At 44.9% G+C, this 27,192-nt stretch overlaps 1 protein-coding gene across 1 annotated transcript in view; it reads left to right on the top strand.

Moving 5' to 3' along the window:
- The window catches only part of LOC146830898 (fibrocystin-L-like), a 1,500,901-nt gene that overhangs the window by 1,272,224 nt on the left and 201,485 nt on the right, over window positions 1-27,192 (top strand). The window contains exon 69 of the mRNA XM_085605087.1: window positions 5,366-5,488. Within this exon, the coding sequence (XP_085461213.1) occupies window positions 5,366-5,488 (123 nt within the window). The remainder of the gene's footprint in view (window positions 1-5,365; window positions 5,489-27,192) is intronic.

The raw sequence follows: 27,192 nt of genomic DNA, 5'->3' as shown, positions 1-27,192 counted from the left end.
AGTGTTTACTGCTATAGCAGTAGAACATATTTGTATTAAGGAAAGAAGGCAAAATATGGGTAAATAGGCAAAGGCCAGCAATCCAGGTATTCACTCCAACATGCAGAGGTAAACCTATATTTGAAGAAGGAAATACTCGATCTAGGTGTGCACTGCCAAATCCATGGAGCAAGGAACTACATCATTCTTTTGATATATAAATGATGAATGATGATCGGGGATGTAGTGGGCTTACAAAATGGTTGAGGGTACCAGACAGATGAAGGCTCAAAGGGGTCCATGAAAATTGAAATAGTTAAAACAATAAGTGTGTTTGTGCTCACAAGAGAAAGCAGAATTGTAGGCTCATGGTTGATCTAGATGGAACTGCATGAGGTAGGGATATAAAAGCCTCCTTGTCAAAGAAAGAGTCAGATTAGAAAAACTGGAGAAGCTGAGTTTGTGATAGAACCTAGGAGAACCTATAGAAATGACTGTTAGAAGCAATGCCCCTTGAGAATTGGAAAGTGAGTTTTAATGTAATTTCTGAAATGTGGATGCTGAAAGTAGAAACGTTCATTCAAATTAGTCACTTCGACAGACGTAGTGGGGGAATAAATGAATTGGAAAACATCAGTCAAATGCCAATATATTTAGTTTCATAAAATGTGGACATGCTGTGAATATTTTGATTTTAGGACGGGGTTGAAATATAAATTAATCAAAGCACAGTGGAGCCTGTTATCTGCCATGATTGAAATATGGATTATATATCTTTCTTTGGATACATAAATGCATGTTAAACCTCAGCTTAAAACAAGAAAAATAAAGTAAGTAAAGACCAAGATTAATCACAAAGAGAAAAACGTCTATTAAATTGTGTGGACAATGTGGCCATGTCATGATTTAGAGTATGGTAATAAATCTACTGGCTCAGCTACCTCAAGCATACTGATAGTATGGTGGATGATATTCCACGGGTGGACTCTACTCTGTATTTAACATTTAATAATTAATTCTGGGAATTTTAAGTCAGACGCAAACTCTATATAACGTTCTAAGATCTTGGAAAGAGGGTTGTACTACTTAATGTCAACCTCCAGAATAGCATGATGCAAGAATATCAAGGACAAACTATCAAGGGACAAAACATTGAAAGATAGGTGTATATTGGGAAGGATAGATTTACTATTCCTAACTCCACATGTATGTGCCTTCAAAAACATATCGATCACCAAGGTACATATATATATATATATATATATATGTGTGTATATTCAAAGAGGAGGCATGTCGTTCTCACGCCCAAATGGAAAGCACACACAGTTGCCGTATTCAGTCAAAGTGCTTTATTGTGCAGACCCCCTGCACCGACAGATGCGTTTAACTAACATTGACAAAGCCGCAAGGCGAAACGCGTCAGTCGTTGCAGGGGGACTGCACAATAAAGCACTTTGACTGAATACAGGTCCTGTGTGTGCTTCTACTTGGGCGTGAGAAGGAGATGCCTCCTCTTTGAATTTATCGCGGCTCTATGTATGTGTATATATATATATATATATATATATATATATATATATATATATGGAATTAGGTATAGATAGTCAAGACGTACTTACCTGTCAATATTTTATTTTGACCTAGATATTGTGTGCTATTGATACTGCTGTGTCAATATTAAGGGTGCACTACAGAGAACATATTTCATAGAGACATCTTAAAAAAGAGGCGCCTAAATTACTTCATCACTCTGACTGCCAAACCTCCATCCATCAATCTCCCGTATATCTCCCTTTAGTCTCTGTTCAGGAGGTTGAAAACTTCCAGCGGGACAAGCCTGGAGGCTGTAGGTGTGCGGGGTGCCTATCTGTGAGGGTTGGCTGAAGTTTTTCGTAGGAGCCAAAAAGCTGTGAGTGGGACCAATCTTATTTTCTTGGTTGACAAAGTTGTGCCGTTGTCAAACGGCATGAGTGGTTAGTCCCTGTTCTCTAAAGTTCGACTCTGTGCTCTTTTTGAAACAGCTACTCCATGTCATGGCACTTAGAAACCAACACCCACTTCAGCAGTGGTTCTCTTCCCTATGTCTTACTTTACACTAAACCTCTCTTCCCTATGTCTTACTTTACACTAAACTGTGAATGGTCTGGCCTCACCCTGGTATCTTTCAAGTTAATCAAGTTTGTAGACCCACCCAGTTTCACTTTTAAATACCTGCCGCCTTGCCTGGTGGTTGGCAAGGTCTACTAAGTAGCGGCTTGCTTCATATTGAAAAGTGGGTTTCCCTGCCACCAAAAATAATTTATTGTGACAGGTCTTCCTGCAGGTTTAAAAGTTTCAGCAGTCAGGCTACACATGTAGGTTAGCCATCATGTTTTATTGGTCAGCCTGGTGAATGTCATAATAGATACTACAGACCACAGTTGGCATTTATCTCCTGTGCAATTGGTATAGTTACTGCACCATGTGCTATGACCTTCTAGGGAAGATAAACATGAAAACAGGAAATTAGCCAATTGTATTATGTTTTGTGGATCGTAGCACTTGCACTGGGGACTGGAAAGCATGCCCCAGTGTGCTGAGTTGAAACCCTGCAGCATCAGTACAAAAAATGGGGGTGACCACACAAAAAGAGACTCTTTCTCAAAAGGTGGAAAAACTACTGAGTCCCAAATCTCCCAACTACTGATATAGTTCCTTATAGGCATTCCTGTAGCTCTCATGCTTTCAAGACAGGAATCTAGGTGCTAGGCCTCTTTCAAACCAGAGCTTCTTCACAGTCTATTCCACAGTGGCCAGCTGAGACTTATTGGAGTCAAGAGTTCATCTGCTTTTTGTGTTCCTGTTGCAGGTAACAGGAAGCCAAGCACTTGACCTTTAGAGAGCTGCTCTGTTCCCTTAGTGCCAGCAGGAGTAAGACTCTTTCAGTCTTCTTCCCCCCAGCTTCCATTCAGCAACGTCTTTCTTCAAGATGTAGTCTTTCCAGGTGTAGGACAATTGTGGCAAGATGGTGGTTAAGTGTCAGTCTTTCCCTGTATGCTAGCCAGGAGGGAGGGTCATTTCCTACACTGAATCCGGACTGCATTCTCACGAAGTTTTCACTTCCTGTTTCAGTTCTTCCTTTCTCAGTTCACTGGCTACCCTGACTATTCCATCTACCCTGGACCTCATTAAAAGTAAAGTAAGCCTATTAATTGAAACCACTTTTACAGCACAGTTTTAGGGGCAGAGCACACACGCTGTGGCACTGAATGCCAGTATCACAGTGCACAGATTAATTATAGAAAAGCCAGTAAAAAATTTTAAAATCCACGTAGATCCTGCAGAAATTGTGGATTTTGTACAGGAGCCCCTTTTATAACTGGTGTGAGGAGGAAAGTTACAGCATTTCTGATTAATTTTCTCCTCCAGAATCTAGTGACTCTCATCTAAATATGTGTCACTCATGTCTCAAATCTGCTTGAGTCTAGACGTCAAGAACAAATGTAAATGGAGTGGGCTAGACAGGAGCTGAGTATTGTCCTGGAGCCTAATACCTGCCTAGAAGCCTCTTCATGGCCTGTGGAATGAGAATAATATCAGTACACACAGCATTTTCAATCATTTTCTTAATCAGACACGGAAACTCACTGTTTCACCATAATGTATTGGCCTTTAACTGGTTTCCTGGAGTGTCTGTCTGGGCCCTGAGAATGGCAACGATAGCCTGACATGGGTGCAGAGTAGCCACGTGGCCAGCATTAAATGCAAACCTAACACAGCATATACATGGAGGAATTAATTTAGAAACATTTAAGAGCAGTCTAAATTGTTTCTAAATGATCATTAAAGCAAAGAGAAGCAGAATTGAACTTTTACAAATCAATATAGAGATTTGTACACAAACCCCACTCAAGTACCGCCATCATCTTACCCCGGTCTAGTTCTCCCAACAGCCTGGCGCTCTGAAGATGGCCTGGGTGCTCCTCTTTAATGTCTATAACCATCCGTGCTGTGTGGTGTCAACTGCCCTGCAGGGGGTGCTATTTCCCCCATCCAGGGTTGCAGTCCTAGCTTCCTAGGTACACAGTGTATCAGAGGGAGGCTTGCTGTAGGTGGGTTCGGCCTACGTGGTCTTGACGGATGTGCACCAGAAAAACAAATGTGACATCAGGAGCTAGTCCCTGAGCACATACCCGGAGCCCCATACGCCAGTGATAAATTATCTTACTCCCTGGAAGAAAGTTCGAGATCTGGAGCCGTCCGAGTGTGTCAAGAGGAGGTCAAGTCAGCAAATGCAGAGAGTGCAATGGGCATGGCTTTTCACTAGGAGCTTGAGTCAGGCCATCAGAATATTTGGCATATAAACAGTACAACGTAATGGAAAAGTATGACATCGACTCGAAAACAGTATATTTCTTTTACACATGGGAGTGCTTCACTCTAGTACATTAGACAGAATGACTACATTGACTGGCATTAACTAGAAATTATAGTTTTTAAACACAAACTATATACATTCGTGAATTGCCGCTCCCTATGTGACAGCAATGACGTTCGTGAATGAAACGGCAGGTCCCCATATCCAGGGCCTATATTCTTTTTGTAGATCGAGCACCCCCATAGTGTATTAAATCATATTCAAGAGGAGTTTCATTCATCTCACTTTCTGAACAGATGCAGTTTAAGGTGCTCGCACCTGTTTTGATCAAGGAAAAGGAGGCATTTGTGTACTATCACATGTGGTCCAGTGGAAAGCAGACATTGATTCCAGATTTGTGGTCACACATTGTCCATTGCATCCATTGGGGGGGGGGGGGTAACTCGTTGTCCCCCATGTGGTGGGCCTGATTTCCAAACACTGGGGTACGAGTAGATGTAAGTTACTCCTGAAGTACTCAGGGCTTCTTTTGACTTGAGTTTCCATGCCAGCTGAGGCCTTAGAGCTTTGCACGCTGGTACCACAATCGCAACTGAATGCTACACCACAACCACAACTGGATGCCACACGACAACCAACATTGGATGCTACTTTTTAAGCATGGAGGTCGCATCTGTATTGTTCCCACTTGATTAAAATACATTCCTGTTCTGGCTTCTCCTTTGATGACGTAATTGCTCCTATGAATCGTAGTTTTGGGTTGGTTTGTGGAATGTGCTGGCTGGTTCCTGCAGTGTGCTGTGACTGTACAAGACGGATCAGTTAGGTTACAAAGATGTGTGTGTGCTCTGAGGATCATATTAAAGTCCCAGATCCTCGTGTGTAAAGCCGGAGGCCATGCAGTGCCTGTTAAGAGTAAGAGGGAGAGAGGTGAACTGGGTGAGCATAACAGCTGCCAAGTTATTGCCCTCTATTTTCGCATATACCTTGCCTCTTGTCTAATTTCTTATATGAAATGCTGCCTTACAGACCACACAGAGTGTGCAGATAGACAACGTGAACCTCGTGGACAACGGAATGGGAATTTTCTCCATCATTTACACACCCTCTGCAACTAGCCATGCAAGGTCAACCAAAACAGTAGCAATCAAGGTGAGACGACCTGTACTGTGTTAATGTTTTATTTGTATGTAAATGTGTTCCCGAAAGAGGCAACGTGCATGAACGAAGATTAAGTAATAATACAAATAGGTACTTATATGAAACAACACTGCCGCGTATTTTGTTCTCATGTTGTCATAAGAACTGGAAGTTGGGGTGCAAGGACCTCCAAAATAATAATACCTGAGTTCAGAAGATGAATGGGCAATAAAGATGTCTGTAAATTGCTTGTTATTTTAGCATGGAGATTAGTGTTTACTTTTCTTGGGAGGCAAAGTGGGAGTATTTTGTGAAGCGATCTTGCTGGGGTACAGGGAGTATGAAAGGAAAGGCTGTAGGATCTCAATTTTTTCTCATTTTCTTCTAAAACACAACATTGAATTAACTGTAAATGAGCTGTTTTTCAAAATAAAATAGAAATTAGTGCATTGGAATCTTGGGAGCTCCATTGAAAACAATGGAGTGCTTCTAATGGCAGTTAGAAGCCCGGAACTCCAAAATTGTAATGTTGTAGTTCACTGCTGTGAACAAAGGTCATATGGGGCCCGACGGGATTTCAATCCCCTCAGGCTCCGTGAGGCCTTTGTTTTATTTGTTAGAACATTCTGCCCTCTAATGGTGGAATGTTCTAATAGCCTTATAGCCCTCCATAGCTGAGCTATACCGTCCATTAAAGTCCCGCTCCCTTGTTAAAGGCCGACGCTGGATCGGGCCTTTAATGGCCGGTATAGCCCTCTATGGCTATAGAAGGAAAGTACAAATAAAGCACATTTTTATTTCTGAAATGTGATGGAAACAAAGATTTTAATAGCATAATAGCATAAAAAGAAATCAAGACATTTCACTTGGTGATGTGCAAATGATAAATATTCCCTGAACTCCGTTTTACACACATTATCATTTGTGTGCTATATAATATATAGTGTATGTGCACATTTAGTAACCATTTGTAATCAATTTTTGATTGAGAGGGGTGAGGACCCTTCTCAAGTAACAACCACAATCCTTAGTGTGAACCACAAAAGTCACTAAATTAACCTGTGCATAACCTTCTTGTAGCTTTGCACAAAAGCAGTCAGAGTTACCTTAGAGGCCTTGTGGTAAGTATTTATGCAGCACACAAACACTAATACAATGAAACCACTACACAAGAAAAATCCCAAACCAATTGAGAAAAATAGAGTCAATTTTAATAAAGATTATTACACCTAATGAACAAAATCCAATCAAGAAAACCAGAGTTATGAATTTTTTAAGTTTTAAGTGAAAAATAGCATCCAAATACAAGTATCGGGTCGCGCGACACCGGGGCAAAGTCAAATTCTAAGGTCAACCGCAGTGGAGCATGGTTTGGCTATATGAGGTGGATTGGGCCCAGTCTCAGCTTACCTTTGGAATTAGGGCCAGAATTAGATTTTGGCAGACAGGTTACTCTGTCACAATGGGGACGGATATCCCTTCCGCTGAAATATAAATCTCATAGGATACAATGGGATCTATATTTCGTCGAACGGGAGATCCATCACCATTTTGATGGAGTAACCTGTCCGTTGAGATCTAAATCAGCGCCCTTGAAGAATCTTTGTAAAAAGAATCCAGAGAAAGTAAAGTTCAGTGGGGCAAGGCCGCCGGTGGAATTTAAAGAGGAAGAGTCGACATCGGACAGCCATTGGATGGAGTCACAGTGACGTTTTTACCAAGGGGCTTTGCCACATTTTTGGAAGTCAAAAATCTCCAATGGGACAAAGTTGCAGACTGTAGTGCTTGATGGCTCCACGAGGCCGGAGACCTTCAGTGAGAGGTCAAGGTAAACAGTATTTGCTGCTGCAGAAACGAACATAGCAGAATCTTTCACAGAGTCAGGCGATCAGCGATGCATCTCGGGTGGATCGATGAGCAGGTAGGTCCCAGTCTTACACATTTTGGTGAAAAATTTTCTAAGTCCCAACTTTTAGCACCACTACCAGTGTTCCAAGACTGGAGTGGCACCATTTGGGTGAAGGACTTACTCCAGCAGTGGCCAATTGCAGGGTTCAACTCCTCTGCAGCTTGTTATGTCCATGCAGCTCATACAGGAAGCCAGCCAACTAGCCCTTGAAGTCAACCTGGTAGTTCCAGGTTCGAGCATTAAGGCATGCCTCAAGCAGAAGGGCAATCATCTGTTAGCAGCAGGGCCATCCTCTGAGGGAGAAGGCAGACCTCAAGCAACAGGGCAGTCGTTTGTGGGTCCAGGGCTGTCCCTCTGATGTCCTCCACAGATGTCTACTGAAGAGGTGGTTTGAGGGTCCAATATTTATACCTGGTACTATCCTTTGAAGTGGGGGAAACCTCTATGCTTCCCTCACATCTGATTATGGAAAGGTCCTTCCTTCTCCTGCTGGGTCTCCAAGCACTCCAGGCTGACAAAAGACTAGTGTACAGTTTCTTTGTGGGTGTGCTGGAGGCAGCTCTTTGAAATGTAAGCGAGCAGGGAACAGCTCAGCCCCACCCATCCTGGTAGGATGGCCCATCATGCCAACACCTACTCCCCCTTCTTCTCACTTTCTGGGAGGAATGCACGAAGGCAACTGCAAAGTTATTCTCAGTCATGTGACCCAGAACATGGGTTGCAGGCCCCAAATGGACAGGAAAATGCTGAATTTCTAAAAGTATTTTTAAAATTAGGGCAACCAAATCTACCCTTGTGGGCTTGGGTAATGAAGGTTATCAGGTCAAAGTGCTAACAAGGGATTTCAGTTAACAAGCAATTATACATTTATAGATACTTAGGATGCCCTACTGTAGCATCAAGAAGAAAAAGTGGAGACTCAACAAAAGCATTATTTTGCCCTGTCGCATTGGCAGTTTAAAACTGCACACAGGCTGCAGTGGCAGGCCTCAGACAGGTCCTAAAGTGATACTTTAATGGGTGGCACATTGAGTGTTTGTTAGAACCGGCGGTCTCTAGTTGGCAGAGGTATACACTTCTGACAAATAGGGACCTACCAACTCTAGTCAGGGCAAGGGGATTACACACTCAGATAACCCCTGCTACCCCCTTGGTAGCTTGGCAGAGCAGACAGGCTTATCTCAGAGGCAGTGTGTTAAGCATTTATGACCACATACAGTAATAAAGTGAATACACTACAGATGGACACGACACAGAAGTTATTATAAAAATAGGATTTTTATATAAGGCTTAGCACAAGACCAAATAACGACAAAAATATACCACAGTCTTAATAAATACTCTTTGGAAGGAAAAATAATAGTTCAAGTAAGGTTTCTTCTTGGCAAATTGTTCTTTAGCAACAAAATTGAGTATTCTTCTGAAACACAGTTCTTTGGCAACAATGTGACCCCCACAGGAGTCACCCGACGTCGAGTCTACAGGATTCCCAAGGTTCGGCGTCGACCGCGAGGAGCGCTACGTCCAGCCTGGAGTTGCAACAGACCCCACAAGTACAGTACCTTGAGAAATGAAGAAAACGATGATCCACGGCGTCGAGATGTCGGCGTCGAGGTCGGCGTCGATCGTGCCTCGGATTCGGGTCGATCCGCAGCGGCATCGAGGGATGTCGGGCCGGAGCAGCGTTCACGGCGTCGAGAAGGGCGTTGAGTCGATGCGATCAGCAGCGGCGTCGGGACGGGGTCGCTTGGAGGTGGAGCCGATACTCACTCCTCACTGGCGTGGATACCGGCGTCGAGACGGGGTCACTGGGAGCCGGGGCCGATACCCACTGCTTACTGGTGTTGCTGCTGGCGTCGATCGGGCCCGGCGGCCGGCGTCGAAGGCTCGGGACACTGGAGCCGTTACTCACGATGTCGAGCTGGATTCGGCGGCGTCGGCGGCGTCGAGACTGCAGATTTTCCCTTGTGTACTGGAAACAACACTTTCCAGCAATTCAGCAATTCAGTAGATGGTGAAGTCCTTTGGCCCTGTGACTTCAACAGGAGACTGGCACTCTTCCAGTCCTTGGAGATTTCCTAGCAAGTGTTCAGAGAGTACACACCAAGTTCCTCTCTCCTTGTTCCTTGGCAAAAATAAAGAAGCAGCTTTCAGGTTCCTCCACAGCAAAACAGCACTCTGGCAGAAAGGGGAGGCAAGTCCTTAGATCAGCAGGCTTCTTGTCCTTGGTACAGGTTTCCTTGTCAGAAGTGATCTGAGTCTTTGGTTCAGGGGTCCTTCTCTTATACCCCTTTTCTCCTTTGTTCCCTTTGTCCAAGCAGGGAAATTCCCCCCATCTCAGGTTCGTTGTGGGTGTTGCCAGGCAGAGGCACCCGGCCTATTCACTGAGCAGGGCAGAGTCCTCAGCCGCCCAGCAGGAGGCGGAGCCAGTATTGTCACTGGCAGGAGCAGGGCTATCAGTCGCCCAGCAGGAGGTGGAGCCAGTATTGTGTCAGGCAGGGCAGGCTACTCTTCCCTCACTCTATGTGTAAATGCCTCATTCACCCCACACTGACTCATTCAGACCTCTGGAGCCACCCAGCCCCTGACACACACACCAAACCAGCAGAGACCGGTGGATAGTTGGACAAGAAAATAGCCACTTTCTAAAAGGGCTATTTTCAAACACAGAATCTAAAAACCCTCCATCCTAAAGGGTGTGTTATTAAATTCTGAGTTCAGGGATACTAAACTCGACCTGCTACCATGCTCCCTGAGTCAGATAGATTATAATGGAGTTAATAATCAGTCTGCCCAGTCTGGCCTATTGGAGGCAGGTAGCCCTTCAATAGTGAAAAACGAAAATGGCTGTAATTCACTATTAGGTCATGCCACACACATCAGGGCATGACCTACCTTTTACCAACAATGCACCCTGCCCTAGGGCCTACCATAGAGGTGTCTGAAATGTGGCAAAGTGAAGGTTTAGAGACTGGCAAGTAGGTTTCCTTGCCAAGTCGACATGGCAGTCAGGGACTGCACGCAGGCACTGCGGTGGCAGGCCTGAGACACATTTTACAAGTTGCTTCTGTGGGTGGCACAACCAGTGCTGCAAGCCCACCAGCAGCAGTTAACTTACACGCCCTTGGCACGCACAGTGCACTAGACTAGGGTCTGACAGTAAGTCAACCAAGCCAATCATGGTAACACCAATCAATGTAACAATTTAACATAGAGAGCACTTGCACTGTGGCACTGATCAGCAGTGGCACAGTGCCCAAAGCAATAATCCAGCAAAAACATCGTAAACAGAGGAGGCAAACAGAAAAAAAATGGAGGAGAGACTCATGCCAATGATGCCAGGTCTAACACGTGTCCCCTCCAGCTGAAATGTGGGGAGAACTACCCTTCACCCAGAGAGTCCTCATCACTAAGGCAGAAAAATCTGGACAGACCATCAGCATTGGCGTGATCTGTACCAGGGCGGTGTTCCACCGTAAAGTCCATCCCCTGTAGGGAAATGGACCACCTCAACAGCTTTGGGTTCTCACCCCTCATCTGCATTAACCATCTGAGGGGCCTGTGGTCTGTCTGAACCCGGAAGTGAGTCCCAAACAGGTAGGGTCTTAGCTTCTTCAGCTCCCAGACCACAGCAAATGCCTCACGCTCTATCGCACTCCACCTTTGTTCCCTGGGAAGTAACCTCCGGCTGATGAAGGCTACAGGTAAGTCTCGGCCCTCCTCATTCATCTGTGCTAGAACAGCCCCCACACCATGCTCTGAAGCGTCTGTCTGGACAATGAATTCTTTTGAAAAGTCGGGTGCCTGGAGGACCGGTGCTGTACACATTGCAGTTTTCAGGGTGTCAAAGGCGTTCTGACAGGCGTCAGTCCAGATCACAAGTCTCGGCTGCTTCCTGGAAGTCAGCGAGGTCAAGGGGTGCACAATGTTGCCATACCCCTTGACAAACCTCCTGTAGTAACCCGTGAGACCCAAGAAGGCTCTCACCTGAGTCTGGGTTTTGGGCGGTTCCCAAGCCAGGATGGTATCTATCCTGGGTTGCAGGGGGGCCACCTTGCCGCTCCCTACTTGGTGCCCTAAGTACACCACTGAACCCTGCCCAATCTGGCACTTACTGGCCTTGATTGTGAGGCCTGCTCTGCGCAGGGCCAACAACACTTCCTGGAGGTGGCGCAAGTGTTCCTCCCAGCTGGCGCTGAACACTGCTATATCATCCAGGTAGGCGGCGCTGAAATCTTCCAGCCCGGCCAATACCTGGTTAACCAACCTCTGGAATGTGGCAGGGGCATTCTTCATCCCAAAGGGCATCACACGGAACTGGTAGTGCCCATCTGGTGTGGAGAATGCAGACCTCTCTTTTGCCCCATCAGTCAAGGCGATCTGCCAGTACCCAGAAGTTAGATCAAACGTACTAAGGTACCGGGCAGCCCCCAACCGATCGATGAGCTCATCAGCTCTGGGGATGGGGTGCGCGTCAGTCTTGGTGACCGAATTGAGTCCTCGGTAATCCACACAGAACCGAAGTTCTGGTGAAGCACCAGGCGCTGCAGCCTTTGGGACCAAGACCACTGGGCTGGCCCAAGGACTGCTAGAGGACTCAACCACCCCTAAGGCAAACATCTTGGAGACCTCCTCCTTGATATATGCTCTGACCTTTTCAGTCACCCTGTAGGCCTTGTGCCTCACAGGAGTGCTGTCCCCAGTGTCCACATCATGGACACACCACTGAGTGACACCAGGGATTAAGGAGAACAGATCAGGGAATTGTACCAACAGATGGCGACAATCTTGCTGCTGCTCAGGGGTCAGTGTGTCAGAGAGGACAACACCATCCACTGACTCATCTTGCTCTTTTGCACACAGGAGGTCAGGAAGAGGCTCACTCTCCTCCTCCATTCCAGCATCTGTGGCTAGGAGCATGCCCACTTCGGACCTTTCTAAGGGGGGCTTTAACCGGTTGACATGCAGGACCCGCAAGGGGTTCCTGGGAGACTTCAAGTCCACCAAGTAGGTGACATCGCTCTTTTTCTCCACAACCTCAAATGGTCCAGTCCAGCCTGTCCTTGAGCGCACAAGGTTCCACAGGGGCCATGACCCAAACTTTCTGACCAGGTTGAAGCTCAACCAGAGTGGCATTCTGATCGTACCACCGCTTCATCTCTTCCTGGCTGGCCTCCAGATTTGCCTGAGCAAGATCTCTGAAGCGCCGAGTCTGGTTCCTAAAGGCCAGCATGTAGCTATATACATCCTGGGGAGGTTTCCTGGGAGATTGCTCCCAGCCTTCTTTAACCAGACTCAAAGGTCATCTTACCGGGTGACCATACAAGAGCTCAATGGGCTGAACCCTAGAGACTTCTGTGGCACCTCACGGTAAGCAAACAGCAGGCATGGCAAGAGGACGTCCCATTTACGCCTCATTGGTTCTTCAAGACCCATGATCATGCCTTTTAGGGTCCGGTTGAATCTCTCAACCAGCCCATTACCTTGAGTGTGGTAAGGAGTGGTAAACTTGTAGGTTACCCCACACTCCTTCCACAGAGACTTCATATCATTCGAAATGAAGTTGGTGCCCCGGTCTGACACCACCTCTCTGGGGAACCCCATGCGGGAGAAAACACCCATCAGTGCCCGTCCCACCACGGGGGCCGTCACTGTGCGGAGAGGGATGGCTTCCGGGTACCGGGTGGCATGGTCCACCAAGACCAGGATAAACCTGTTGCCCAGGGCTGTCTTGGGGTCCAGTGGCCCCACAATGTCAATTCCCACTCGCTCAAAGGGGGTACTGACAACGGGAAAAGGTTGGAGGGGAGCCTTCTGCTTCCGCCCACTTTTCCCACTTGCCTGGCAAGTTTGACAGGTCCTACAATGGATATCTGAATCCCTTCTCATCTGGGGCCAATAGAAATGGGTGACAAGCCTGTCATAGGTCTTGTCCTGCCCCAGATGTCCAGCTAACGGAACGTCATGAGCCAACCCCAGTAGGAAGGCTCTGAAGCGCTGGGGTACCACCAGCACACGGGCTGACCCAGGCTCAGCAGCCTTAGGCTCGCTATACAGGAGGTCGTTCTCCCAGTAAATCCAATGTGATCCTGACTGATCACCTGTCGTTTGGGCTGAGGCCTGCTGCCTCATACCCACAAGAGAAGGGCACACTTTCTGTTCAGCACAAAATTCCTCCCTGGAGGGACCACCATCCTGCTGCCAATGAGTCAGCTCGGGCAGGTCTCCCAGTTCGGCCACTTGTTCTCCTGTCGGTTCCAGGGCATCCCCCTCAGGGTCTGCTCCCTCCTGGACCGCGGGAACGATGGGGGACGGTTTCCCGCGCCCCCTGCCTCTTCTCTTCACGGTTGGGACCTGGGCCATACTTTCAGGCTCCAGGGCCCCATCAACACCCTTACTCACTGACATGGACCGGGTGGTCGCACACACCCACTCAGGCAGACCCAACATTTCCAGATGCGATTTTCTCTCCACCTTAGCCCAAGGGGAGTCCTCCAAATCATTGCCCAGGAGACAATCAACAGGCATGGCGGGCCTCACAGCAACCTGAAGAGTACCTGAGACCCCCCCCCACTCAAAAGGAACTTGAGCTACCTCACACTGACTCTGTGAGTTGTCAGCAGCTACAACGGGGCAGAAGGCATGAGGGACCACCTGCTCTCTGGACACCAAGTGACACTTGACAGCTGTCACACTTGCTCCGGTGTCTCTGAGAGCTTCCACCCTATGGCCCTTAATGGTCACCCACTGCCTATATTTTTTTGTGTTATTAGGCAGAGGGGTTGGAGGGACCATTTCCACGTCTCCTAAAGAGACCAGGGACATTTCTGCGTGACCCCACCTACCGGGGGCACCCATCTCATTCCCTCCCAGGGCTACATTCGTCACCTGACGAGGGGGTGCACATGGTGGTGCATTGGAATCCTTCAAGGGAACCAAGGGAAGGGTTAATTGGAGGTGCATTGGAATCCCCATGGGAACCAAGGGAAGGGTTCCCAGCCTCCCCCTGTAAAGAAGCCAGAGGCCCCGACAGGTAAACCTGTTCCAAGGGGCCCCATGACCTGCTATGCTTGTAAGCAGGTGGGACACCGTTATTATGATCCCCAGGGAAACAAATTAAACATGCAAATCAGGTATAGGCCAATTTTACCATGTTTCAGGGAGAGGGGGCAAGCACTTTAACAACGATTAGCAGTCATAAAGATCATGGAGTCCTAATGCCAACAACATCTAAATCCAGTAAACAGGGGGGCAGAAGGCAAAACAGTTGGGGAAAGACCACACCAAACATGACAGGTTCAATACCATTTAAATGGAAAATAACCTTTTTATAAAGGTGAGTGTGTGAACATAACATGCTTTAGTAATATATTTGGTAAAACATGCTGTAAAATGCACCACCAGCACCATACAGCTCCCTTATCACTATCTTTCTGAATGGGTGTGGCTCATTTGCTACACTAGTTCTAATTGTAATGCTTAGATTTTTCACAATCCAGATGACTTCAGTGATGTAACATGGATGGCAGCACCTGAGAATAAATGAATATTTTCTTAAAGACAATTGAAGGATAGTTGTAGGTGATGAACAAAATAGGTGCTCAAGAAAAATGCACAAACTCTCTATTCCCTGCAAACCAATAGTTGAACTACAATACCTTCTTCATGTGCATGAGCCATAAAAGAGCAAGAAAATAAAACATTTGCTGATCTTTTTCTGCTTCCTTCCTTTGCAAGTCAGAGCTGTAATACTCCTGAAGAGCATTAAACATCATCTCAACTCAGAATTCCACAGATGAATTAACGTCAGTGTCTCCTCTTCTCTTCCAATATCTTCTTAATCCCAAAATGAACCAAATGATGGAGAATGAGAGGGCCAGTCAGGAATCAATCCCCGGAATATGAAGTCCATGCCCAAATTGGAACAGCTCCATGCAAACTACTAGCCCGCTTCATTTCAACAGGAGACAATCAAAATATGTCTAGCGCTTGATGAACTTTATCATGGAGGTCCCGTTTAAGTCCTTTCGCATTATTGTCTCAGTCCCACATCTTGTCATTTTTAGTGAGACAACCATAAATTGATAGTTGGAAATTTTTGAAACAATTTGAACCACTGGTAATTACTCTTCACTCATGCTGTTCCAAAACTTTTATTTTAGATGTGTCATTACAGACAGTGACCAACCAAATGCAAATAAGTCTTGCTTCACCACAAAACAGTCAGTGAAGACCACACTGCCACACAACTTTCCTATCCACATGCTTGTTATAGCCTTGGTGTGCCTCATTGGTGCAATGCCGTTTGTTTGCTAGGACACATTGAACTTGTGATCCTCATCTTGAGATCATACATCTTCTAATCAGGGCGCTCCACTTAGACAACAGAAAGTCACAGTTGGACATGCTACAACTGGTATTAATAACTCTCACTACATTACTGTTCATGTTCTTTGTTTTTCTGTAACATGATAAAAAGTTCAGCCTGACCTGTTGGGCCACATTCAATCCATATATATTTTTGCTTAGTCGGGCCTCAACATTGGGATGCAGGTTGAGTTCTATGGCACATCTATCTTGGGTGTCTGTGCATGCATCCTCACCACTGTGTATGTGGACTACAACATGTTTTATTCAATCTCAGGCATTGCTAACTATATGGATGTGCCCTATTCCACTGATTTGGTTTAACTTGCCTGTGCCATCACAAGCAACAACCAACCATATAAAAGCAATCCTGCCGCTGGCGTAAAGTGACAGTCTACCCAAAAATCTAGTCTAAATCCTGCTTGAAATGGAAACCATATAATACCAAAGACATTCCAACCTTGTGGGCCTCCTAGTAAGATGCAAGATAAGTCCTACACTGAAGCATGTTCTGGAGCCATGCATGGGTGTACCTCTCTCACTTGGAGAAACAAGCTTCAATAGGTAAAACTTGATGGTATAAAATGCCTCAATTATTCCGGCCCACTGTTTATTAGTCTGAGTTAGTGACATTCTATAATCTTGTAGCATGTCAGTTTCATGACAGACATGTCCAAACCAACAAATTCAGTCTAGGCCCTGTCTCGAAAGGGTCAGTCATGACCTAAATGTGAGGCCACGTCACCACTGAGGGGCCCACAAAACAGATCCCACACACATTTTAGCCTTTTTGAACTTGTCAATCAGGTGCAGCTTGAATCCTGTGAAATGGATGGGTTAAGCCAGTTTGGGGGCATACTCCTCCTGGCTTAGCCAGCAAAAATATTATAGTTGGAAATGCTTTATTCTTCCTTGTGAGATCATCATTGATAGTCATAAACTTTAGATTAGTTCACAACAGTGGTGGGAAGTATTGCCCCTGTAAATCAAATATGTATATAAATATAGATATTCATCGGGAAATACAAAGGTTATAGTGACTTTATGGATACGTGTATTAATGAAGGATGAATTAAAAAAACTAAAATACACCAGTTAAACAATAGTCAGCTACCTAGAATGTGTGCCCCCAACACACACTTCAAAAATTAAGTCATTACCTTATCATGAGTGGCTAATACGTGAGGTCATAAGCAGCACATTAGGAGGGCACAAGTTATAGGAAGTGACTGAGCTATAAATGATCGATTTCAGTGTTTTTTTTTTTAAGTTACCTCGAGTATCATTCCAACACAAAACTATAAATTTTGCCTTGTTTTTTCAGTTTTTACATTAATATATTCTACATTGGACCAATAGATAACTTTTCACATGCACACCAACCCCCACTGTGCACAACCTTTCGCATTGTGCAGTGGGGAAGGTTGGCTGCATGGCCGGCCAGGCCTTGCAGCCCCACCTTCGTGTGCAACCAATCCTTGGATTCTCTTCTTCTTTTTTGTTATTTTGTTGACGTTTTTTTCAGATAATCTGGTGCTCCCCACAGTGCTCACCACACAAGCTTCCACCCCATGGTACTGCAGCACCACTCAAGATTCCCCCCAAAAAGTTTGCATCACATCACAGTACCAAGGCATGGAAGCTCTCCCAGAGGCTCCTGTGGGAATACCGCAGACCTTAACAGGGTCTCATCAATATGTACATATCTATCTATCTATCTATCTATCTATCTATCTATCTATCTATCTATCTATCTATCTATCTATCTATCTATCTATCTATCTATCTATCTATCTATCTATCTATCTATCTATCTATCTATCTATCTATCTATCTATGTCCAAACACCCTCGCGCTCGAGAATGCACTCAATGGTGTTCTTCTCATTAGAGATTTGTCACCTCGCTGCAGCTCGCCACCATTTCATCCACAATTATTACATGCTCGACACGTTTCGAGGCACCCCGCCTCTTAGTCATGAGCCAACATACAGAGGCACTAAAAGCTTTATCTGTGTCTTTATTTTATTTATTGAATTGGACCGTAGTGGGCGTGGCATAACATAATGGTTCATTGCATGCTGGATGTTGTAGTGCCACAGGTAAGTAAATTTGCACTTCCTATAGTAGGCTCTGTGCCCCTGCAAAATCTTGAAGCTTTAATTAAAACACCTTTAGTAGGAAAGGACTCCAAAGAAGGCGGGCTATTATCAGCATTGAACAGCGTGCTTCTAGAAGGGGAACATAGTCCTTCACAGCCCTACCAGCATTTCAGGAATGGTGCACATCTCGTTACCGTGGATCGGGCAGCCGCATCATATGTGTTAGTCCAAACGCCCTCGCGCTCGAGAATGCACTCAATGCTGTTCTTCTCATCAGGGATTTATCACCGCGCTGCAGCTCGCCACCTTTTTATCCACAATTATTACATGCTCTACGTGTTTCGAGGCACCCGCCTCTTAGTCATGAGCCAACATACAGAGGCACTGAAAGGCTTTACCTATGTCTTCATGATTTATGAACCGCCTTTAGTGGGATTGGCATACCATAATGGTTCATGGCATGGCAAAACTAGTGGGGCGCTCAGGTCAGCTCCTGTCTTGAAAGTTTCGGGGTCATTCGTCGAGCGAGGCTGAGAAAAAAGGGGGGTCCCAAAACACATTTTCCCCATGTTAATTTCCATAGGAAACTTTAGACAAAGCTACAGCCCGAACTGCTGAACGAAATTACACCAAATTTGGCAAAAAGATAGGTCTTTGTCCAGAAACCAACCTTTTTTTTAAAATGGTGTAAATCCGTTAAGTAGCTCCTGCGAAATAAAAAACCGAAAGTTTTGATATCTGGGGCAGCGGTGGGTAGAACCGAGTCACAAGGAAACAGTAAAAAGAGGTTAAAAACAATAAAAGGGGACATGGTGGAAACACACTGACCCCCTAGGCCTGCTCAGGAGGTCCCACAAGGACCCCCAGGGCCAAAAAAACATTTTTTTAAAAATAATTTTGTTGGAAAATGTGATGGGGTCGCGAATCCCCCTGAAATTATAAAAAAAAAAACAAGTGTGGGCTCCCATTCTTTGTTTTCAAAAAGCCCCCGGGTGGGCCAGGTCCTGGGGCACTGCCAATTAATTAGTGGGGGCCAACAGGGGCCCCCGCAGCCCCAGGGACTGCCACCTCCCTGGGGCTGTGAAGAAAGTAGTGGGGGGTCCCAATCCCCCTTACGCTGCCCCTTGAATCCTGAGGGTGCCGGGGGCTGAACTAGCCCACCAGGTACCTCCAGTAAGCGCAACAGAGTTGCGTTGCAGAGAGGAGTAAAAAGGGGCGTGGACTCGGACCACCTCTCTGCAACGCAGCTCTGTGGTGCTTACTAGAGGTACCTGGTGGGCTAGTTGGCCCCCAGGGACCCTCAGGATTCAAGGGGACTTAATCCCCCAACTTACGGCGTGCTAGGGGGTACGTTTGCACAGTGGTGCAGGGAGGGGGCTGGCCTGATATAAGAAGTTAGCAATCCTGCTGTGTGGGACTTACTGGTGGCAATAAAAGGGATAGTTGGCCCTCAAGGTTGACGTTGGGGGCTAACTACCCCTCCTGTCACCTCCAGTAAATCCCACACAGTGGGATTGCTAAGAGGTGTTTTGGAGGTCACGTTCACCTTTCTCTACGCGACTGGTATGTTATAGTTAGAAATTAGCATTTAAAAAACCTTTGAAATTCACTGAAAAAAACATAGGTTTCAGGGACGTTATAGTTAGAAATTAGCATTTAAAAAACCATTGAAATTCACTGAAAAAACCATGGGTTTCAGGCACGTTATAGTTAGAAATGAGCATTTAAAAAACCTTAGAAATTCACTGAAAAAAACATAGGTTTCAGGGACGTTATAGTTAGTTGGACATTTCACTCTCTACAAAACCAGAGAAACTCAGCCGTTATAGTTAGCTGAGATAATTATATCTCATGCCCCCGCAATGCACTGCTGATTACATCACATATAACATCACTCATGACATGGTCAGTGACATCACCGATGACATCACTGATGACATCTCAAATGACATCACTGATGACATCACTGATGACATCATCCACATGATAATCTGATGCACCTCCTCACACTCTAATATAACCTTTGATACACCCACTGTAAAATACAGACAGGGGGGCCGATTCACAGAACTAACGTAAGACAAAATCCTAAACTTCCTACTTTTGGTATTCACAGAAGTTAGGATTTTGTCTTAACTTAAGACAAAATCCTAACTTCTGTGAATACCAAAAGTAGTAAGTTTAGGATTTTGTCTTAAGTTAGTTCTGTGAATCGGGCCCTACCATTTTCGAGACCATCGACACACCAATACCATTTACCACATACGCACTCACTGATTCCTAGTTCTACATACACATCCACTCATTCACCCATACAATCACTCATACATGCAGTCACTCATCAATACAACACTTTTATATACAGACACTCACACACTGCCACTCATCCATGGACTTACTCAGACACCTAGTCAGTCATGCAAAGAATCAATCACACTCCCATTTACTCACCTACACAGTTATACACACAACACCTCACTTATTCATACAGATACTAACGCATACTTACTCTCTTATATAATCACTGATACAAGTACACACTCATCCATACAGCCACTCTCGCAATCACTGACTCTCACGTAAAGTCATTTATATACTCCAACCCTCACATACACTGCCTTTTACATATGTTGTTACTTGGATATGTACCACTGAGACATCCAATCACTCACCAACACATTCACACACACACTCACCCACCCATACAGCTGTTTCCACATGCACTCAAGAACCCATACACCCAGTGAATCAACCACTCACACATCTATGCACAGAGTCACACACCTAACACACACTCAGTCTGCCATACAAATACTCAGGCAACCAATCAATAACCCATATAGACACTCATGTAGCTACTGACCAAACCATACAGCAGCTTACACAACAACAGACAGACTGATACAGACATTCACACAGTTTAGTCAATAACACATGCATTCAGCAAGACACATTTAATCACTCACTTATGCAGTCAGTCACTCACCCACTGAATCCTCCATCCAGACACTTATATACCCACTCATTCTTCAATACACCTTGGTATAGATATAAAACATATTTAAACTTTCCAGAAACACACAGTCACTGGATGATGTCATCAGTGATGTCATCAGTGATGTCATTTGAGATGTCATCAGTGATGTCATCAGTGATGTCACTGACCATGTCATGAATGATGTAATATATGACGTCATCAGCAGTACATTGCGGGGGCGCGAGTTATAGTTAGCTGAACTAACTATAACGGCTGAATTTCTCTGGTTTTGTACGAGTGAAATGTCCAACTAACTATAAAGTCCCTGAAACCTATGGTTTTTCAGTGAATTTCTAAGGCTTTTTAAATGCTAATTTCTATCTATAACGTTCTTGAAACCTATGATATTTTTCAGTGAATATATATATATATATATAAAACTTTAAATGTCCTGGCCCACCTTGGCCACTCGATGGGTTGCCCCAGGTACAGACCACAAGAATTGCCACGGAATCAGTAGTTGCTGTTCACGAGAAAGGTGCTTTAATTCGATTCCATCACCTCAAAACAATACAAACAGACAAGTGTCTGCCATGACGCGTTTCGATCCAGAAACCCGAACTTGATCACATGATGTGCCGCGGACAAATGAAACATTTAAGTGGTGAGTGACCAATCATTTTTAATAAACTTCTAAAAAACATACTTACAGTGAACATTGATGACAGACTATAACCCATATTCGTTAGACACGTAGTACATCCATAACGGTACATGATTAAAAAAATATGCGAATTTGGCGTATGAAACTTACAATGAAAAAATATATAGGTTTGCATAATCTAATAATCACAGGTCAACATCGCACCGGAATTGAAATAGAATAATAGGGCATGTAAAATACATTAATTGAAGATTTTCTATTCCTTAATTTCTACTCAATGGTAACCCACTATAATATCTACATTAAAGCCATATGCTCATTAAGAACGAATCAAAGTGCAAGTGCTAAAGTGTAAAACATTTAAGGATGGTACGAAGACTGTACCTCGCCTTCAATCCCTCTCATTGCTGTAGGATTCAATCAGGTTTGTTGGACTCATGTCTTGACTCTATTTAAAGTGCAAGTGCATATATATATATATATATATGGGGAAAGGAATTCGGAGCGCCCTACAAAGCCAATCAAAGTCAACAATGTCCCCTCTTAAGACTACTACAGGTTTCAAACCATGCAGCTACTGTAGAAAACAGGTGTTGTCACTGACTTTTACGACATTTGTGTTTGGGCTTGGGGCATGAACCAAAGTCATGTGACATGTGCACCTTCATGGCGCAAAGGCGACCCGGGACTGAGAAACAAAGCTGTACATCTCTGAACACAAGAAAACGTAAGTCCCAGGATAGTTTCTACTACAGTGGACACACCTTCAGAGGCTGTATTATATTTTTGGTTCCTATTCTGACCGGAGTTTGCCACCAACCAGATTGGCTCCACAACCTAAGTCAGTGTGTCCTTTGTCAACACCGGTACAAACACAGCTGGCACAGATGGAGGATCCAGTCTGATCCTGTTGTCTGACCCCGAACCGACTTCAGTACAATTCTGACTGATATTGTGCTACTGAATTACTGAAGCATAACCAATCCCCATACAGCTTAATTCTAAACCTATGCCACTACTGGAGTGTGCGCACCCTCAGAGGCTCCAAATTGTCCTTTTGGCTCTGAATCTAACTAGAGCTTGCCACCTTCCAGAGAGGATGATGGCAGGGTTAGGGATGATTTATCCCCTAAATATGATAAAGTGTATTTTTACATGAACTTACAAGAGGCCTGTGGGCTTGATACTCCCCTTGATGGTTGAACTTGCCATTTGAAGCCTCCAAAGGAAAAGAGTGATTTATTTGCAGTGGTAATTTCATGAGCAGCTGGGATCTTGAATGTACAACTGACCTCTACTGAGGTGAGGAAAACTGTCCTTAAGTAAATAGTTGGCTGATGTATGCATTGCCTCCTGAACATGGTCAGTAAGATCTTGGTGGCTGTCCTGGAAGTAGGTCCTCACTGGCTCGAACCTTTTATGATGTTCAAGATGCAGCCAAATACTTGATCGCCCTGGCTTTGCTACTACTGATTGTTTGGGAAGAGCATTTGCCACCAGGGTAGTGCTCCTTTTCCCTACATGGATGCGCTCCACAGGATTCCCTGGAAACGTACACGCCATTCTCATTGATATGCTTTTTGATAGCTCACACATTTTCAGTGAAAAAAATGATTGCGCCTTAGAATATTTTGAAGAGAATAGGGCCATAGCGCACTGTCTGCCTTTTCTGGCCTCTGCCAAAGAGTTACCTCACCGGTTTAGTAAAGTCCAAGGCTGCTCTAAGCAGTAGGGAACTCCAAGGTTGCTCTAAGGGACTGGTGTATAGGCAATATCTGTTTCCATAGCCTCTGCTACAAGTACCCCAGTCCTTGCAAGGCCAGGGATGTGGATTTGGCAGTCAATGTGCACGCCACTAAATGCACCTGTGCTCCCAGTCCCCATCTCCTGTTGAAACAAACACCAAGTTGCAGTGGTGCAAACCACCCTGTGAGAGGTATGATCCAGCACTTTCTTGATCCATCATCTATGACAAATGGGTCCTTCATATCATTGATCATGGCTATATCCTACCCTCTCTTTCTGCTCTGCAGAACTTTCCTCAAACTTCCGACCAAATATCAGAAGATCACCTGTCCATTCTGTTGCAAGAGGTGCAAGTTTGACTTTGCAAAGGAGCCATTGAGAGCATTCCAGACACAGAATTTGTTGTTTCTCTAGCTATTTCCTCGTGGCAAAGAAGGATGGGGGCAATCTGCCCATCTTAGATTTTAGTCCTCTGAATGCATTCCTGTGGAAGGACAAGTTCACAATTCTCATGCTGACCTAGATTTTGCCTGCCCTGGACCTGAGAAACTGGATGGTGTCCTTGAACTGAAGGGCAAACATTTTTATATACCCGCCATGCAGTCCCACAGACAATACCTGCAGTTCCAGGTAGGCCAGGAGCATTTTCACTTAGTCGTGCTCCCCTTTGGCCTTAACAGTACCCCTCAGGTGTACAGAAAATTGATGCCGGTGGTGTTTACTCAACTTCTGAGGTCAGTGATTCCAGTTTTCCCTGCCTCAATGACTAACACTTGAAAACAGGATCCCCCCATAAAATCATAGACCACCTCCAGATGATGGCAAATTCTCACAAGACTCCTTCGCCTTTCATTGGAGCTGTCCTGGACAAACTACAGTTCAGCGCCTTCCCTCTGTTCCGACCAGTCCAGGACATCCAGGTTATAATCGTGATGTTTCAGTCTCGGTCCTGGATGTAGCTGAGAGCGGTTCTGAAGCTTCTTGGTCTTTTAGCCTCCTGCATCCTTCTTGTCATTTTTGCCACTGGGCATATTTGTGCTCTGCAACAGAATGTCAAGTTCCAATGGACCCAGAACTAAGGAAGCCTACTAGATGCCATTCTGATTTCCGAGTAAACTGCACACCGTGGTAACTTCTCAATAACAGATGGACCAATGACAGGACACTCACAATTCCCCACCCAAAAGCTAACAATGGTGACAAAAGCATCACTGCTGGGTCTGGGAGGTCATCAGGGGAAGGTGGAGATCAGAGGACTGTGGTCTCTGCAGAAATCCTGCTCCATATCAGTCTTTTGGATTTTGGGTCACTTGTCTGGCCGTTGAAGGCTTTCCTGGTATCTATCAAGGGGAGACTGGTGCACATTCTCATAGACAATACCACTGCCATGTGGTACTGCAGCAAGCAAGGTGAGTTTGAGTCCTTAGTCCTGTGTCAAAATACTCTGCATAATTATGGAGTGGGCTTGAGCTTCAGGGCATTTCCCTGACCCTGAACCAGCTAGTGGGATCCTTGAATGCCAGGGTAGGGAAGTTCCATCTGTGGCGTTTGGCAGATCACAAATGGCATCTACATCCTGAGGTTGTGCAGGGCATCTCCCTATAGTTGGGGAGCTTTGGCTAGATCTTTTCACCATAGTCAAGAATTCGCATTATCGAACATTTTGAGCATTGAAGTTTCTGCGGAGACCATCCCCAGAAGATGCATTCTGGCTAAAATGGAACACAGAACTCCTGTATTTATTTCCACCCCTGCCTCTCCTGCACTGTATTCTGAACAACTGGGCTCAAATCCACCTAGAGGCTCGGGATTTGTTTAGGAGACTGTGCTACCTGGAATGTCTGGGCATGAGCATCTGTCCTTTGATCAACCTATCACTTCAAAAGAATCTTCTGTCGCAGCAGTAAGGCTAGGTCCTTCACCCGAACCTGAGCAGTCCCCACCTCAATGCATGGAGATTGAACAGCGGTGGGTGAATGCATTTGATCTGCCACCCGAAGATATGAATGTCATTCTTGCTACCAGGTGCCCTTCAATGAAGTCCATTTACACCGGGAACTGGGACAAATTTGTGATATGGGGAGGAGTCTGATAGACGGACCCTTTACAGGCCTAAGTGTCAGTTGTTTTAATTTTTGTTTTGTCTTTAACCCAGAACTGCCTTGTAGTGGGCACTATTACAGGTGATTTGTCTAACCTTTCAGTTTTATTTGCATTTGCCGGACCAGCCATCTTTGTTTAAATTACATGTTGTGATAAGGTTCATTAACGGTTTGACAAACATGTATCCTTCCAAACTGTTATTGATACCACATTAATACCACAGGGTGACCTTGATTGGCCTTGATGTTTCTCATGTGTCACTTCAGAAATGTTTTCCACATTCTCTCTAGAAAGATGTATGCTAGCCAGTAGGTCATTATCTCTTTATCCTTTATGAAAGGGAGGTGCTAGACAAAAATGGCTTATTTTTAGTCCTGGTTCTTCACCAGAATATTCTTCACTGAAGTCCAAAACGACCCTGCAGCTTCTACTTGTCTCCGCCCTATGGAATGAAAAACATGAAAAACATACAGGACATAATACAGTCAGTTAGATGGAACGCAACAATATGCCTTTCAGTTATGATGTGAGCCTTGCTCATCTAGACTTTTCCAACTTGGCTCAGTAATAAATTGTACCAATAGTTGCAAATCTCAACTTCGACAAAGATAACTTATCACATCCCTACCAACAACTACACCAGTTATTAGAGCAGTTACCCCTCTTTCTAGGCAAGATAACCCTTAATTTCCCTCACTGAAATATTAGCACCTAATGAGAATCACCTATGATGCAGCCTGCCCTACAATTTCACCCCTTGATGTATAATAGGACAGCAAAAAATCAAATGGGAGAGTGGATCACTGGTCCTGGGAGAACCAGGGTATTGCACGGTCAGTACTGAGTACCGTTTAAAAAACCCTCATTCACGTTTAGTAAAGGATCGAGTTAAGCGGTATATCTTGATTCTCCGCTAGTTTGTCATTAACGTGATCGCATAATCATTGGGTTAGTCCAATGCTTCCTCCACCCGGAGGTATTTGCCACTGGTGGTCCCAGTAGTGATCGTAAATAGAGAAAAAGGGTGAGGTGACTAGTGATGAAAAAAAAAGGTGTTTTTGTTTTAAAAATCTTGTATAGCCAGTAGAGTTCTTTATTGGTACTGGATTCGGGATAGGATATAAAAAGTTCTTGTGGGTGTGCACTCGTTAGACTTGTTACGGTCTAGTGCACTGTTGTATTCAGTGTCCAAATAGAGGTCGACATGTTTCAGCCCTCATTAGCCCCGAGGGGTCAAGCGGGCTTTCTTCAGGACCTTGTGCAGAGTTAGGTAGCCTAATGTTTAAGGTACCGTTGTGTGTAGGTGCGGGAAGATCAATATTCCTCTCATTGGTCGCACCTTCAGCTTAAAATCTGTTGTTTCAATGTTTGTGAGGGGGGGGGAAGTAAAGGGGAAAACAACAATACACAAATCATTATGAATTGGTCGACATGGTATTGTGTATGCAATCTATAAAATGACAATGCTTTTCACGAGTGGATCATATGACTCTGCACGTACTATGACCTCCGATGTATTTCGGCAATTGTACATGATTTGAAATAGAAAACCCATCACCACGGTGTGCTAATCACGCGCCTCGTTTTCATGGCAACATGTATGCAGATCTGTCATTAATGTGAGTGTGAGTGTGAGTATGACAAAATGGATTGTAGAATGGTCATTATCTTACAGAAAGGAGGGACGAATTTTGCCATGTTGAGCGTTTCTCTGAATTTAAGGGAGATCCACTCGTGAAAAGCATTGTCATTTTATATACCATGTCGACCAATTCATAATGATTTGTGTATTGTTGTTTTCCCCTTTACTTCCCCCCCCCTCACAAACATTGAAACAACAGATTTTAAG

This window comes from Triturus cristatus, chromosome 5_1 (genome assembly GCF_964204655.1).
Source record: "Triturus cristatus chromosome 5_1, aTriCri1.1, whole genome shotgun sequence".
NCBI classification, from domain to species: Eukaryota; Metazoa; Chordata; class Amphibia; order Caudata; family Salamandridae; genus Triturus; species Triturus cristatus.
This window is presented reverse-complemented; position numbering and strand designations above follow the sequence as displayed.